The 17,017-nt window shown below is 45.0% G+C and overlaps 1 protein-coding gene across 1 annotated transcript in view; it reads right to left on the bottom strand.

Moving 5' to 3' along the window:
• The window catches only part of INPP5F (inositol polyphosphate-5-phosphatase F), a 47,351-nt gene extending 36,464 nt beyond the window's left edge, over window positions 1-10,887 (bottom strand). The window contains exon 1 of the mRNA XM_065672388.1: window positions 10,613-10,887. Coding sequence (XP_065528460.1) covers window positions 10,613-10,709 — 97 coding nt within the window. The 5' untranslated portion in view covers window positions 10,710-10,887. The remainder of the gene's footprint in view (window positions 1-10,612) is intronic.
• Between the last annotated feature and the right edge of the window lie 6,130 nt (window positions 10,888-17,017).

Here is a 17,017-nt window from a genome sequence, read left to right as displayed (position 1 = left end):
TAACTTCGGCGGGGGCGGGGGGGGGGGGACACTACTCAACTTCAACACTATTTTTAGATAGAGTGGTTTTTCTATAACTGTGTCTGCTTTAGATCAGAGACAACTTATTATTAGCACTATTTGACCCCTATGACCTCTCGTGGCTTTTCAACAGAAAGCTTGCTTCCAAGTTCCAGTTTATCTTTGAACTGTGTTCTGAATTATTAGCCAGGATTAAGAGATTATCTATTAACTGGGAAGACTTAAGCGTATAAACTTGAACTTCTTTCTCTAGTAGGAAATAAAGTACTACTTATCCAAATGAAACTTGGCTAATTGAGTTTTCCTTTCAGCACAGATTTCTAAAGTTATATTAGCTACTATAATTACAGAAAGATGGAGTATGAAGACATTTAGTATTACAAGCTCTTGTCATGAAGTGTTAACATCACTTACTTGCATATTCTCCCCCAAACTTTAAACAAGTTATCCCTTCAGCTAATCACCTGTTTGAATTACCTTTGTCACTTATACAGCTTGCACTGTGTTACAGCCTTGAGAGCCCTCAATCGCTTTGAACTGAAATGCTTTGCTTTACTAGGGACATGTAAACAACACTGCTCTCCATTCTGCCTGCATCCTCCCAACCTGATAGCTGGGCTACACTAGGCTATCAAAACATCCCAGTTAGTCTCCTTTTTGCTACTCTGCTATACCCTATAGCCTTGCTAGAAAGCCTGCTTATCCTCCAATCTCCAGTAATGAGAATCATGTTTCCAAATGGTAATGCAATGCAAGTTTCTTACAGAGTGCCTGTCTCCCCTGTCAGAAGTACAGCACACTACAAAGTACACATCCACCCACTTGTATCTAAGAAAACGAAACGGCAATTTAGTTTCTTTGGACACTTTGCTTCAGTATCTCCAAGTTAGACGAGATGAACAGGAACAGTTCAAATACAATTCAAGTTGTATAGGGACAGATTTGAAGCAGTGGAGCTGGGAGTATACAACGCAAGTTTGTATTACTCCTGCAAAAGCAGGATGCAAGTCCCAGAGAAAGTCCCTAACAAAAGTGAATCCTTACCATTCATTCTGATGAAGAACACTTCTTTGTATTCTGTTGCAGTCATAAAATCCCCTGAGTCACCAGGCATTGCTCGGGAAACTTAAAAACATACGGAAAACGTTCAGAGAGCTCTGAACATTTGGAGAGTCTGGAGAGGTTCCAGTATTACAAGTAATTGCACAGGGAACTCCTGCACTGGAAGTGGTAGCAAACTCTTGTCAGCAGTTGTTACCAGGTGAAACATCTCTCTAAATGGGATTTGACCCTCTAGATCAGTGGTGTCCAAACTTTCTTATCACATACCACATCAGTAATGATTATCAGTTTAACATGCATCCCAAATATACATATATTTATCTATAAATCATAGAATGGTTTGGGTTGGAAGGGACCTTAAAGCTCATCCAGTTCCAACCCCTATGCCACATGGGACACCTTCCACAGGACCAGGTTGCTACGTAATATACAAGTTCTACTGCACTAATATTAAATACATTAAAACAAATACACAGAAATACAAGTCTTAAATGGATGAAATAAAGATAAAATAACACTACTTTAAAACTATTTTATTAATGCTACAAAATATTTCTTCCCACACCTCAATGAGTTGCCTTGTGCACTAAGTGCATGCACCCCACTTTGGAGGCAAAAGGTGTGCCAAACTGTGTGCAGCAAGCTGTTAAGATGGGTTTGAACCAATTGAAATTAGAATCACCTCCTCAACCCGTTCAGGTAAGTGCCCAGCAGTAACTCTCTTAAAATGCAGACAGGCACTAAGCCACTGAAGCTCAGTGGTTTTGGCTTTTTTTTACTGTAGGATTTCCTTTTATTCTTCTCCACTGCTGAACTTTGCTAATAAACATAACCTCTATCACTTCTGACAAAGGAAATAACATCTTTCATCCTTCCCAACGTAACAAGCGCTTAATAATGTTATTACAGACCAACATCATCCCTATCTTCAGCTGACATTTCAACAAAGCTCAAGTTGTTCGTTGGTAAGGATACCTTCAAGCCAGGAAAGCAGCAGGTTGTCTGCATTTTTAATCCTATTTACTTTGTAAGAAGGAAACTCTCAGAAAGGCAGGAGGAAGATATACCTACTTCTAAAGCCAACAGTATAAACACTACATTCAGTCCTTCTGCAGACAGGCTGTTCTAAAACACTTGCTCAACAGTTTCACCTATACTCAAAAGGTTTGACTATAAGCACTAACTGAGCATAAGGATTTAATGATCATGAAAAATAACCTCCTTTACTTATCACTGAAGTGATTTATGTTAACACTTCTTAAGAGCCATGAGAGGGATACTGGTACAAGCTGTGGTAAGCCAAGTCTAAGCAAGGTGAGGTTTTCCCTCACTATCACCTTTCCTTCTCACTCCACAATTAACTTTCCTGACTATACAACCAATCCAACTCAAAGCAGATAAAGAATTATGGTTTGCAAACAACCTTTTCATACACTGAATAAGGGAGCTATACTCAAGAGCTTGGCACATGTGTTTCAGGAACAGAGAGTAAATAATTTCATGCCACAGGCACCACATGCTTGCTTCCTTCCTTCCCTCCCTCTTTTTAACTGCTGGGAACAAATTGAGTATCTAATCAAATGACAACAAGCAATGTATCATAAACATGTCAGGATAGGGAAAAAACATTTAAGCATCAGCCATGTGTTGCTGTTTTTCCTAAACGGAGAAACAGGGGAAAAACAAACTGAAAGTTAACAATTAATGATAGAGCAGCACATCTGCCATGCACATTTTGCAACCAGCTCTCAGGCAAGACCATATACGTTTAAATTTGGCTCAGAACTCTGTTTTGCACAACACTGGCATCTTTTATGCAATTTACTTCAGCATCTCAGTATGATCTTACCTACTATCCTTTGGAATTTATTAGTGATAAAGACTTCATTATACAAAACAGAGCATAGGTTTTTGAGCTCTAAGTATGTTCAAGTACCTTGCTTGCAGGTTTCCAAAGACACAATAAACACTGTTCCATGGCTTCTATTCAAGTAATGGTTTTCCTTTTAAAGAATAAATCTAAATGTTCAAGTGGAATTCATTCATTTTGGTCAGCTTTTCAGGAAGAGAAATCCTCTCCCAGTTCTCAGTGGGGAGAAATCAGGTATGTTTGGAACAAGAATACACAACCGATCATTGAGCATTAATACCACTGTTTGCTAAAGCAGAACTTTCAAAAGGAACAGGGGTTGTACTGTTTTCAAGTTCCTCCCCTAGAAATCTGTCCAATAATTTCTTCTCTCCTTGATACTCAGCTCCTGTGACTTTGTTTCCTATGAAGACATGCAAAATGATTTTAACGAATAAGGATATAATTAGAACCTGATCAGCTGAGGGATCCGATGATCATCAGCTGGAAGCATTAACTCCACAGACAGGAATAAGAGCACCTCCCAAAAGGTTTAAACAGATGGAAGGAGAAGAAAAACCTACACATACCCATAAACACACCACTTCCCAGTGGACTCCGTTTTCATATTCTACCTTACAACAAATGTTATTTCCTGGTTAAAATTCTTGCAAATGATTCCTGCAAGAGTGATATGGCTAAATCACAACTGAAAATAAACTGGGAAAAGTTCTGTTCTTGCTGTTGAAGTCAAGAGTTAAATCATACATATCAAGTTAAATTGCCACAGCAGGACAGTGGGTTTTCAAGACGTACAGATTTGGTTTGAAAGTTTCTCAACTGGAATAACCATATCCAAATTGGATATCCAATTATATATATAATACATATAAAGATATATATAGAATCATAGAATCACAGAATAGTTAGGGTTGGAAAGGACCTCAAGATCATCCAGTTCCAACCCCCCTGCCATGGACAGGGACACCTCACACTAAACCATCCCACACAAGGCTTCATCCAACCTGGCCTTGAACACTACCAGGGATGGAGCACTCACAACCTCCCTGGGCAACCCATTCCAGTGTCTCACCACCCTCACAGGAAAGAATTTCCTCCTTATATCCAATCTAAACTTCCCCTGTTTAAGTTTAACCCGTTACCCCTTGTCCTGTCACTACAGTCCCTGACGAAGAGTCCCTCCCCAGCATCCCTATAGGCCCCCTTCAGGTACTGGAAGGCTGCTCTGAGGTCTCCACGCAGCCTTCTCTTCTCCAGGCTGAACAGCCCCAACTTCCTCAGCCTGTCTTCATACGGGAGCTGCTCCAGTCCCCTGATCATCCTCGTGGCCTCCTCTGGACTTGTTCCAGCAGTTCCATGTCCTTTTTATGTTGAGGACACCAGAACTGCACACAATGCTCCAGGTGAGGTCTCACAAGAGCAGAGTAGAGGGGCAGGATCACCTGCTTCGACCTGCTGGTCACGCTCCTTTTGATGCAGCCCAGGATACGGTTGGTTTCTGGGCTGCGATCGCACACTGAAGCAGGCTTTTGTTCATTTTCTCATCGACCAGCACCCCCAAGTCCTTCTCTGCAGGGCCGCTCTGAATCTCTTCTTTGCCCAGTCTGTAGCTGTGCCTGGGATTGCTCCGACCCAGGTGTAGGACCTTGCACTTGTTGTGGTTGAACTTCGTAAGGTTGGCATCAGCCCACCGCACAAGCGTGTCAAGGTCCCTCTGGATGGCATCCCTTCCCTCCAGCATATCAACCGGACCACACAGCTTGGTGTCATCGGCAAACTTGCTGAGGGCGCACTCAATCCCACTGTCCCTGTCAGCGACAAAGATGTTAAACAAGACCGGTCCCAACACCGATCCCTGAGGGACACCACTCGTTACCGGTCTCCAGCGGACATCGAGCCATTGACCACAACTCTTTGTGTGCGGCCGTCCAGCCAGTTCTTTATCCACCGAGTGGTCCATCCATCAAATTGATATCTCTCCAATTTAGAGACAAGGATGTCGTGTGGGACAGTGTCAAACACTTTGCACAAGTCCAGGTAGATGACATCAACTGCTTTACCCTTATCCATCAATTCTGTAGCCCCATCATAGAAGGCCACCAAATTGGTCAGGCAGGATTTCCCCTTGGTGAAGCCATGCTGGCTGTCACCAGGCACCTTGTTGTTTTTCATGTGCCTTAGCATGCCTTCCAGGAGAATGTGCTCCAAGATTTTACCAGGCACAGAGGTGAGACTGACTGGTCTGTAATTCCCTGGGTCTTCCATTTTCCCCTTCTTGAAAATGGGGGTTATATTTCCCTTTTTCCAGATCCAATTGGAATAACCAGTCCAGAACACTCAATGAACAGAACTACTTTTTAAATCACAAGTTTATAGCAAGTTTAACACTTGAGAAGCAAATTTTGAGTTACCAAGTTCGTACCTTATTCTCTAAACACCGTCTAAACCTCTAAACACTGTCAGAAAAAAGGTTTTGCCCATAGTCTCAAATCTTCTAGATATTTGAAGAGAAAATGTAGTCTGTCAAACTCTGGGCCTCCGGTCTCAATAGACAGCTCTAACAGGAAGAGTTTCTGAAACACATATAATTGAATATGTAATTAAGCTATATTTGGGGCCTGTTTGATATTGCACTGAAGGATTTGCTTCTAAAAGAAAATTCTAACCCAGCATCTGAGAAGCCTCATAGTTCAAGGGAACTATTTGGTGGAAATTATTGCAGAGTCCCTTAAGAAGCTACAGCATTAACTATTCTTTCTGGGGCATAGCTTCAGCAACGTGAGAGCTCTCCTGTATGCTGAATAGTATCAATTAAACATCATTAAATAAAACACATTCCAATCTACAGTAGTTGTTTTGAAAGAACATAAGTGGCATATCAAATAAATGGTCGCCTTTTACTGCAGTTCAAAACCTAAGTCACTTAAAGTTTTAATGTTTCCTTACACATAGAGCTGAAATATCACCCACACTGATAAACCGTGAAAGAACCTAATCACTGTGTTCACAGATTGAAAACCCACAAGCCTTTGATACAGACCTTCTTAATTGAAGGGCTGCTACTTGTCAGTGCCTTCTGTTCTAAATATTTCAGTTGCAGTTAGTCTGTAATTTCCTATTCACCATTTAGCTCATATTAAGCCATGAGATCAAAGATGAGTCCAACCTCTGCTAAAATATGAGCCATAAAAATCCACCTGAATTACTGATTTTAATTGTGGTAAATATATTTGAAAATCCTGTCTCGCAGTCAGAAGCAAGGAAAAAAAAATGGACTACTGTATGTAATATTCCATCAGATATAGGATTCACAGCAGCCCACCCCTCTACCCTAAGTCCTTTCTATTCTCTTCTGCAAGAAGGAGCAAGCAGCAACAGGGAACGAAGTGTTGAAGATTTTTTAAGCATACATTCTTGCTGGGTTGCAGCTAATACAGATCAGATCTAACATCTGGTTTGTCACATACACCACAAATATGTTGTGCTGACAACTGAGAAAGGGTACAGAAAAGAAGGAACAGAATGAGCCAGCAAGGGGGAGAAACAGTTCAGTAACCACTGCAGCTAAAGAAGTGTCAAAAAACAGCTTGAGGTTCCTTAACAAGTAACTTGGAATATGGAGAGATTTATTCCTAAAACTACAACTACCTCCTCTGGAATTCATTTTCCAGAACAGACAGGCAGTTCTTAAGACATAATACAGAAATTCAGGAAGTCAGTTTTGTATGAAATAATTCAGTAGCACGAGTTCACACTCTGGCCATCATCAGGACAATTCTGAAGGCTTACACCTACCAATCCATCTACAGGTACCAGTGGCATTACTCCTTACACTGTTCATTAGACCAAGGCCTTCACTCGTGCATATACAGGCATTAGACTTCAAACAAAGGTACCACTCTTCTCCAGTCTACAATCACGAACAGCAGCTCAGGAATTCTGACAAGCAATTCCGACATGACTCCTGCAATGTCTCTGAGGAGTAAGGCAAGCACACATCGCACACTAGATGGCCTTATGATTTGTGATTCAGAGAGGATTTCACACTACCAGACTAAGACACCTAACCTGAAATCTGTCCTCCAATACTCTGACATACTGTTTGGTAACATGCCTCTCATTAAAAGCAAAACATTTAAGAGGCATTGCTTCAACTGCTGATTCACAACAGATGAAAGTCAGTGCTGTAACACTAATTTCCTAAAGCATTTAGAACAAACAAATGCTCATTTGCCTCTAGTTATAGCTTCAGAAGTAGGACACGCCTTAACAGCACCTTACTCTTGCAGGCAGAGGTGATAGAGTCTTTGAGCATAAGTGCACAAAAGTTGTGTTAGGATAATTCCAAACCATATATCACTCAAAATACCCTGGAGGCTTTTTCCTGCAGGGTGGTGGGAACCAGCATAAGAACTAGTAATAGTTTTAGTAACAACTCCGAAACTTACGGAGTCTGGCATTACTGCCCAGGGTATTATCAAGGCCAACATGATCATAATAGTGTTCACCCCATAAAATAGTCCCATTCCTTTTTCTGCTGATAAGGAAACAGCAAGAATTCAGTGTCTTCAAGACTTTCACTCTTTTTTATATGTGTATACACATGTGTCTATAAATACATAATTTATACCAACAACATCAATAAAACAATGTTTGTGAACTGCATAGAACTAGCAGTCAGGAGCAGCAAAACAGAGCATAAATAGAGTAAACCAAGAGTGAAATCCTGATCAAGAGCTGATGTAAGGTGTTTAAAGCATGGTTGAACAGCACATGTTTTTTCACAACACTGATGAAAGTACACTGTAGACAGCTAAATTCCTCACCAAATCTATGATGCCAAAGTGATTCATAGATTTCCTGCAGGTGACTCATTAGTGCTTTCACTTCACAGGGGAAAAAACCACCAGAAACATCTTGTAAACATCGGCAGAAATCCTCCAAACCAGGGCCAACCTCAGATTTTGCTTTTAGCAAATATTTACCAAGGGGTTTTTGCCTTTTTTAATTCAAGCTATTCTCTCCATGATTCAAAGAGGTCAGAAAACACAGCTTTCAAAAATCAGCACATTTCTGAACATGCCTTTGCAGTTCAGAGAGGAGAGTTTTATAAGGCTTAGCGTCAGCTCTTTAGATTCAGACCTATCACAGAAAGCAATACTCTGCAAGGTTTGCCACTGTTATCTATTTCAATCTGTGAATGTATAAAGATTAATTCAGAGCAGCCTCTGCGGGACAGAATAAAACCAAGGCCTCCAAAGCCAAGCAAAGACACACAGTTAAATTACAGCCTTTTGACAGACTATTAAGCATGTCAATGAACACAAGTTATGATTTTAGGATTTTTAATGCAGCAGTGACTCATCACACAATAATCCAGTTACTCACTTCCGGTCAGTGGCCTTGATTAATGAAATTAAGCTGTAATAACATTGTAAACTTGAGGATATCCAGCTTTGTCTTCATACATGCAAGAGCTACCGAGCCAAGAAAGACTTCATGTCAGAGAACCATTTCTCTCTTGGGCTTGCTTTCAACACTTTAAGATATTTCATTTCACAGCCCTAGAGCCCACTTCCATTAAGATGATCCACAGGCAGCGTTGGAAAAACAAGACTACAAACACACTGAAACAGGAAAGCATGACCAATGTCAAGAGTTTCAGGCAGACTGAGATACTTTGATATCACATTACCTTTCATTCATCTGTAGGTCAGGGATCACATGTATACTGGCTGAAAACCTAAAGGAAAGCTAAGGACAAAATGCTGCTGAGCAGCACAGAGGCATTGCTGGGCAATGGCAAAGCCTCCATGAGGTTCATGGACTTTGAGAAAACAAAAATGTATTTAAAAAAAATCACAGCAATGGCTGCATGAAGTGATTTTGTTTTCCTGATTTTGATAAAATGTTAAAAATTGATAAAAAACTAAAATGTCATGATTTTTCATTATTTTGATAAAAGTATCAAAAAATTGATACTTCTAAAATTAAAGCTTTCAAACACCAATCACCATAACTACAGTTCACTATTTTGTGCTTTCATTAGTCTGGGTCAAGCACGAGCTTTTATGCTTTTGCAGATGGCTATAACTATTGCAAATCTAAACCTGAAGGCTTCCCCACACACATATACACAAAACCACACATTTCATTGACTAGCAGTATTATTCGCTAGCTTAACATCAAGTATTCTGTAAGGTGACGTATAAGCCAAAGTATTACTGGACTTTCAACTGTAAGTGAAGCTGCTGGACAAGAATAAATGACATTACCTTGAGGCAGACTGTAATTTTATCTAAGAGATGCCAAACACTTGCACTGACAAGACATGACCCAAGTATAAAACCATAACACAAGGCAGACCAGTCTGAAAAACAGCCCTTTGGATGAACACAGATAACAATGGTATTTGATGTCTATGTATAAAGTTTTTCCAGCCTTTTATGAATGGGATCATGAAGTGTGCTCTGCTCAGATAGCCAACCTGGTCATATGCATGCTGAACTGGCTTTATCAGCACAAATGGATCCCAAATTTAGAAGACTTTTCATTTGGTGAAACATCCAGCTATTTGGAGTACTTTTAACTTCTAAGCAGGTACACTGTAGTCCTTTACATCTAAGGTACATCTGTTTCTCAAAGCAAGCTGATTTCACTGGCGCAGATTGCCCTAAGAAGCTGTGGCTGCCCCATCCCTGACAGTGTTGAAGGCCAGGTTGGATGGGGCTTGGAGCAAGCTGCTCCAGTGGAAGGTGTCCCTGCCCGTGGCAGGGGTTGGAACTGGATGAGCTTTAAGCTCCCTTCCAAAACAAACCAGTCCGGGATTCTACGATTCTAAGGATTGTATTTTATTTTATAGACACTTTTACTGACTCACCTCCAGGATAGGATATTATCATTACCATTGTTTCAAGATTTCTGTAACGCAACCCTATGCAAACGTTTTTGTTAACACAAATCCACAATTTTTGATGCCACTTCCTTCTCTTCAGCCTGATATAGATACGCTTACTCCCACTGTAACCATCACTTACACTAATAAAATTTGAGAGCAATTTAGAAGTCCAGAGCCCTGCTCAACCTCTCCTCGAAGAGGAGACACAGGGACACATTTGCCCCAAGACGCAACCACCGTTTGCCGGGAACAGTGGCCAGCATCCCTTACGTAAGGCCGACACCAGCACAAGATGGCCCTTCTGGTTTGGCGATGCTCCCCTGAGGGTGCCCAGATCCATTTCTGATATCATGAACCACCCAGGCTCCCCACGGGAGGGCGGGGGGGGTGGCAGACGCAGCCCGGCTTGGTTTTGCACAGAAACAAACACGAGGTACAATAAAACCCCACTTCCCCACTGGAATTCCACGCGGGGCCAAGACACGCGTGACCTCCCGCCCCGCGGGCACGGCTCCGGGCAGCGCGGGGCCAGCAGCAGCCGGGGCTCACCCTCCGCGGGGCGGGCGATGGGCAGAGGCTGAGCCCCACCGGACCCACCCGCGGCACCACCACAGAGCCCCGGCACTCCTCACCGGGGCTCGGCACCGCCACTGCCCTTCCCTCAGCGACCCCTCTGCCCGGCAGCTCTCCGCCACCGCACCCCGGGAGACGGCACCGGGCCCTTCCCCACACAGGAAGCAGCGCCAGCGGCGGGGTCTCACCGGCTCTCAGTTGCAGGCTGCCGTCCCTCCGGCTGCACCACAGCGCCCGCTCCCCGCTCTGCAGGATGTAGTGGTCCTTGGCTTGGAACAGCTCCATCTTCGCACACCGCCGGGAAGGAGGGCGAGCGGGACGCTCCCGCCGCTCCGCACCCGTGCGCGCCGGGCGGACAGCGGAGGGGCGGGTGGGAGGTGTGGAGGGCCGGGGCGCGCTCCCGAGCCGAGCGCGAGTGCGCGCACGCGCGCCGCCCCACGAAGCCCGCCGAGTCCCAGCGCCGCCGCCGCCGCCACAGCCGCTGCCGAGGGGCGCGCCCCTGGGCGGGCGGGCGGGCACGGGCGCGGGTTCCGGCCCCGCCTCCTCCTCCGCACGTGACGCTGTCCGTCAGCGGCTCGCAGCGCTCTCATTGGTGTAGCGCGGCACGGGGGCGGGGCTTGCGGAGCGCGAGGGGCGGAGCTCCCGCTGCTCTCAACCAGCTGCTCCGTTCAGTCCAGCCCCGCGGAGGGGGGCGGCCCGGGACTGCCCACAAAGTGAGGAGCGGGCAGGGGCAGGGCTGAGGTGCTGTGCCGGGGATAACCGGTACTGGAGCGGGTCCAGAGAAGGGCAACGGAGCCGGTACAGGGTCTGGGGCACAAGTGTGTGAGGAACGGTGAGAGACCGCGGTGGGGTTTAGTATGGAGAAGGTTCAGGGGGACCCTTTCGCTCTCTGTCTGAAAGGAGATTGTCGTGAGGTGGGGTCAGTCTCTTCTGCAAATAACAAGTGATAGGACGGGTGGAAACAGCCTCAAGCTGCACCGGGGAAGGTTTAGACTGGATTCTATGAAAAATCTTCTTCACCGAAAGAGCAGTGGGACACCGGAACAGTTTGCCCAGGGCAGTGGTGGAGTCGGCATCTCTGGAAGCGTTCACAAACCGTGTATCTGAGGCCCTCAGTGGTATGCTTTAGTGATGGCCTTGGCAGTGCTGGGGAATGGTTGGACTTGGAGATCTTAACTGCCCTTCCAACGTAAATAATTCTGTGATAACCCCTGTGCCGGCAGCGGCTGAGTCTGAGGGAAGAGCGCTCTCCGTCCCCTCAGCGCTGTCCCGTCCGGCTCCCCGGTGGCCCCGCCTGTCCCCGGCCGCTCTGGGCCTCGATGCCTGCAGGGGTACCGGAGCCCCGCAGGGCCTGGAAGCCTTCAGCAGCACAAGCCGCAGAGCCGCAGGGGGTCATAGCCGGCCGTAACAGGCGAGGTGGTAACAACCAAGCCGGCATCCCCCAAGGTTTTCCTGCTTTCCCCAAGAGGGAGCAACTTTAATAACTGGTGGAAACAGGCAGGAGCTGATACAGTGGTCATAGGAAATCTCAGTACCCTAGCACTCACGATTTTAAATATTTATACGGAGGGGAGCACTTCCTGATATAAGTTATTAGTATAGTATAGTTAGTTACACACTGTCTCCTCTCCAGGGAACACTGGAAAGCATACCAGCAAGCCTGTCACTGCTACAGGCTTACTGGCTGCTTGTCCACAGGTTTCCAGAGCTTTTGTTTGTTTATAGAGGCTGAAGTCCCACTCGCTATAAAACTGAAGTAGAAATGGACATAGACAAATAGCATCCCATCATGACTACAGCCATTTGGGAGCAGCTTGGTTTGTTGAAAAAATACCTTCAGTATATCGTGAAAATTAATGGTGCATGCAAGTAAGTCGTTTTAGATTATACCAGAAAACCAATTTTCCCATATTTTCATGTATTTCCATCTACCCTTCCTAAAAGAATTTATTTTTAATTACTATACTGGATTTATATTATTTTGAATGCAGTTTAAGGTTTTTTGTCCAAATATAAGGTCTGACCACTGATGTTGCTTTTTAAGTATACTTAAATAGCATAGGAACAACATGAATGGAACTGAACTCGATTTGATAATCATAGAATCATAGAATAGTTAGGGTTGGAAAGGACCTCAAGATCATCTAGTTCCAACCCCCCTGCCATAATAGAGGCTGATATCTCTTAACAGTTTTGCTGGGGCAGGTATACAAAAAGGTGCACTGTTCTTGGCTACAGATCCTGGTTTTAAACATGCTTACATATCATGAATGCCCTATGGCTTCCAGTGTAGCACTGTCCTGCCCAGTTCTTGTATGAGGCATTCAGTGCCATTGGCAGAATGCTGGTAATTCAGATCACTCCTGGGAGTACTAGGCAAGAAAAGAGTTTGAATGGCTTCGCAGCATTTTAATAACTAGATCTTTCTTGAATTAATTGTTTCTTGACTTTGTATCAAACATACACAGAAATGCAATACAGGGATGGATTGATCCATGGCTTGTTTCCTACCAGAACAATTCAGTGCTGTTTCCTCACTTGTAAATCAATAAATTTATAGTGCCATAAAATGAAGCCTATCCCAAGTGGAGAAGGCATTGTGAAATTTCAGGTCAAATAAGTGGAGAACAGATCTGTGATTGCAATGGGATGTATTTTGTGTGTCTAACTGAAAGCTTCTGGTGTGCATAGAAATCAGTGTCTGTCATTCAGTTTTAGCTGTCTAAAGGGAAGAATGAGGAGCAGGAAGAGCCTCAGGTTCTTCAAATGCTCAGTTCGGTACAATCCTTTGTGCATCTTCTGCTGGAGAGAAGTCTGTCTGTGACCCTGCAAGAAAGCTGGCAATTGTCTGCTAACAGAGATTCTTGAGTTTTGCTCTTCTCTGTCTGTCCTCTGCCTTGCACTATGAGAAGGTGTCGTTGTTTAAACCGAGCCACACAGCTCATCCACTCAATCCCCCCCCCCACTTTCTCCCTCTTTCTTTCCTTTCCCCCCTGCTCCAGGAGGGATGGGGAGGAGAATCAAGAGAATGTAACTCGCATGGGTTGAGATAAGAACAGCCCAGTAACTAAGGTATAACACAAATCACTACTGCTACCACCAATGATAATAATAATAAGAGAAAATAACAAGGGAAGAGAATATAATATCACTAGCCGAATGAGTTCGACTCCCCCCTGAAGAGAACCCGTACCCTTCCGGGTAACTCCCAGTTACCTCCCTGGACATGATGTGCTGTGGTATGGAATACCTCTTTGGCTAGCTTGAGTCAGGTGTCCTGTCTCTGCTTCCTCCCGGCCTCCCCTCGTCCCTAGCATAGCATGAGGCTCAGAAAGTCCTTGGTCAGACTAAAACATTTGTGTTATTAGCTCTGTTCCCAGGTCAAAAGTCAAAACACAGTGCTGCACCAGCTACTAAGAAGGAGAAAAATTACTGCTACTGCTGACCCAGGACAGTATCCACCCCTTATTCCATGCCATTCACGTCATGCTCAGATCCCACATTTTCAATATACCATCTCTCTTACATATATATACATCCACATAAACACACAGACAGAGAGAAAGAAATAATTTCTTAGTGCATGGACCAATCCCTATAATACTGTTGAGTCCATTCAGTCTGTGATGTCAGGTTCCATCCCCTGTAACAGTCTTTCAGGGCAGGAAAGGCTGTGTGCAGTGTTGGATTGTTGCCTGCTGATGCTGATCGTTCCTTCACTGCAGAACTCATCTGGTTCTATCAAAATTCATTCTCTGTTGGGATGATGGTTGGAGGGAAGTCAGGGCCAGTCGCTGGTGACCTGAAGACATCTAGTTGATGCGCTATAAAAGTATTACATAGCAGGCAACAGCATACAATTAAGTTCATTGGCTGTTTTCCCCTAAAATCAAATCCCCTTGAGGCATATTGGACTTCCCCATTTTCCCGCATTACCCACCAACTATATCCGGGTCCCTGAGCAAAAGCAATCCCATGAGTGGGTTTGCCTTTACCTGAAGCGGGAATAACCCAAACTGTCTTCCCCAGCAAATTCTTCATGTGCACCACAGGAACTTTGTCCCCCTCTACAATACGTAAAAGTTCTGACTGGGCTGGGCCAGCTCTGTTGGCAGATCCTCTGGTGTTGACCAACCAGGTGGCCTTTGGTAAGTGTATCCCAATGCTTGAAAGTTCCCCCACCCATTGCTCTCAGTGTGGTTTTTAACAGCCCATTGTACCGTTTGATTTTCCCAGAGGCTGGTGCATGGTATGGGATGTGATATACCCACTCAATGCCATGCTCTTTGGCCCAAGTGTCTATAAGGTTATTCCGGAAATGAGTCCCATTGTCTGACTCAGTTCTCTCTGGGGTGCCGTGTCGCCACAAAATCTGTTTCTCAAGGCCCAGGATAGTGTTCCGGGCAGTGGCGTGGGGCACAGCGTATGTTTCCAGCCATCCGGTGGTTGCTTCCACCATGGTAAGCACATGGTGCTTGCCTTGGCGAGTTGGTGGGAGTGTGATATAGTCAATCTGCCAGGCCTCCCCATATTTGTACTTCAGCCATCGTCCTCCATACCAAAGAGGCTTTAACCATTTGGCTTGTTTAATTGCAGCACATGTTTCACACTCATGAATAACTTGGGCAATAGTGTCCATTGTTAAATCCAGCCCTTAGTCACGGGCCTATCTCTATGTTGCATCTCTGTCCTGATGGCCTGAGGTGTCATGGGACCACCAGGCCAAAAATAGTTCACTTTTATGTTGCCAATCTAAGTCCATCTGAGCCACTTCAATCTTATCAGCTTTATCCACTTGTTGGTTGTTCTGGTGTTCCTCAGTTGCCCGACTCTTGGGTACATGAGCATCTACATGGCGTACCTTCACCACCAGGTTCTGCACCCAGGCAGCGATATCCTGCCACAGTGCCACAGCCCAGATGGGTTTACCACTGCATTGCCAGTTGCTCTGCTTCCATTGCTGCAACCACCCCCACAGGGCATTTGCCACCATCCATGAGTCAGTGTAGAGATAAAGTACTGGCCACTTTTCTTATTCAGCAATGTCCAGGGCCAGCTGGATGGCTTTCACCTCGGCAAATTGACTCGATTCACCCTCTCCTTCAGCAGTTTCTGCAACTTGTCATCCAGGACTCCATACAGCTGCCTTCCATCTCCGATGCTTTCCCACAATACGGCAGGACCCATCAGTAAACAAGGCATACTGTTTTTCACTTTCTGACAGTTTATTATATGGTGGGGGCTCTTCAGCATGCATCACCTCCTCCTCTGATGACATTCCAAAATCTTTTCCCTCTGGCCAGTCCATGATGACTTCTAGAATGCCTGGACGACTGGGATTTCCTATTCGAGCTCATTGTGTAATTAGTGCAGCCCATTTACTCCATGTAGCATCAGTTGCATGATGTGTAGAGGAGACCCTGCCTTTGAACATCCAGCCCAGTACAGGCAACTGGGGTGCCAGGAGGAGCTGTGCTTCAGTGCCAATCACTTCCAAAGCAGCTCAAACCCGTTCATAGGCTGCCAGTATCTCTTTCTCAGTTGGGGTATAGATCCTTTGTCCTCAGATCCTTTGTATCCCTGACTCCAAAAGCCGAGGGGTTGACCTCGAGTCTCCCCTGGAGTTTTCTGCCAGAGGCTCCAGGTAGGACCATTTTCCCCAGCTGCAGTGTACAGTACATTTTTAACATCTGGCCCGGTCCGGACTGGTCCGAGGGCTACTGCATGAACTATCTCGCGTTTAATTTGCTCAAAAGCTTGTTGTTGCTCAGGGCCCCATTTAAAATCATTCTTCTTCTGGGTCACATGATAGAGAGGGCTTACAATCAAACTGTAGTTTGGGATGTGCATTCTCCAGAGCCCCACAGCACCCAAGAAAGCTTGTGTTTCTTTCTTATTAGTTGGTGGAGACATTGCTGTTATCTTGTTGATCACATCTGTGGGGATCTGTCTATGTCCATCTTGCCATTTTATTCCCAAAAAATTGAATCTCCTGTGCAGGTCCCCTGATCTTACTCCATTTTATGGCAAAACTGGCTTTCAGCAGGATTTGGATTATTTTCCTCCCTTTCTCAAAGACTTCTTCCACAGTATCGCCCCACACAATAATGTCATCAATGTATTGCAGGTGTTCTGGAGCTTGCCCCTATTCCAGTGCAGTCTGGATCAGTCCATGGCAAATGGTAGGGCTGTGTTTCCACCCCTGGGGTAGTTGGTTTCAAGTGAACTGGACACCCCTCCAAGTAAAAGCAAACTGTGGCCTGCACTCTGCTGCCAAAGGAATTAAGAAAAATGCATTGGCAATATCAGTTGTGGCATACCACTTGGCTGCCTTTGACTCTAATTCATACTGAAGTTCTAGCATGTCCGGGACGGCAGCACTCAATGGCAGTGTGACTTCATTCAGGCCACGATAGTCTACTGTTAGTCTCCGCTCTCCATTAGACTTTTGCACTGACCATATGGGGCTATTAGCTGCTGGTCACTCCCTGACTCTCCAGTCTATGAATCAGCTGATGGATAGGAATCAGGGGGTCTCAGTTGGTGCGATAATGCCGCCGGTGCGCTGTTGTGGCCGCAATTGGCACTTGTTG

This window comes from Lathamus discolor, chromosome 3 (genome assembly GCF_037157495.1).
Source record: "Lathamus discolor isolate bLatDis1 chromosome 3, bLatDis1.hap1, whole genome shotgun sequence".
Lineage (NCBI taxonomy): Eukaryota > Metazoa > Chordata > Aves > Psittaciformes > Psittacidae > Lathamus > Lathamus discolor.
Note: the sequence above shows the minus strand (reverse complement) of the source record. Positions and strands in the feature narration are given on the sequence as shown.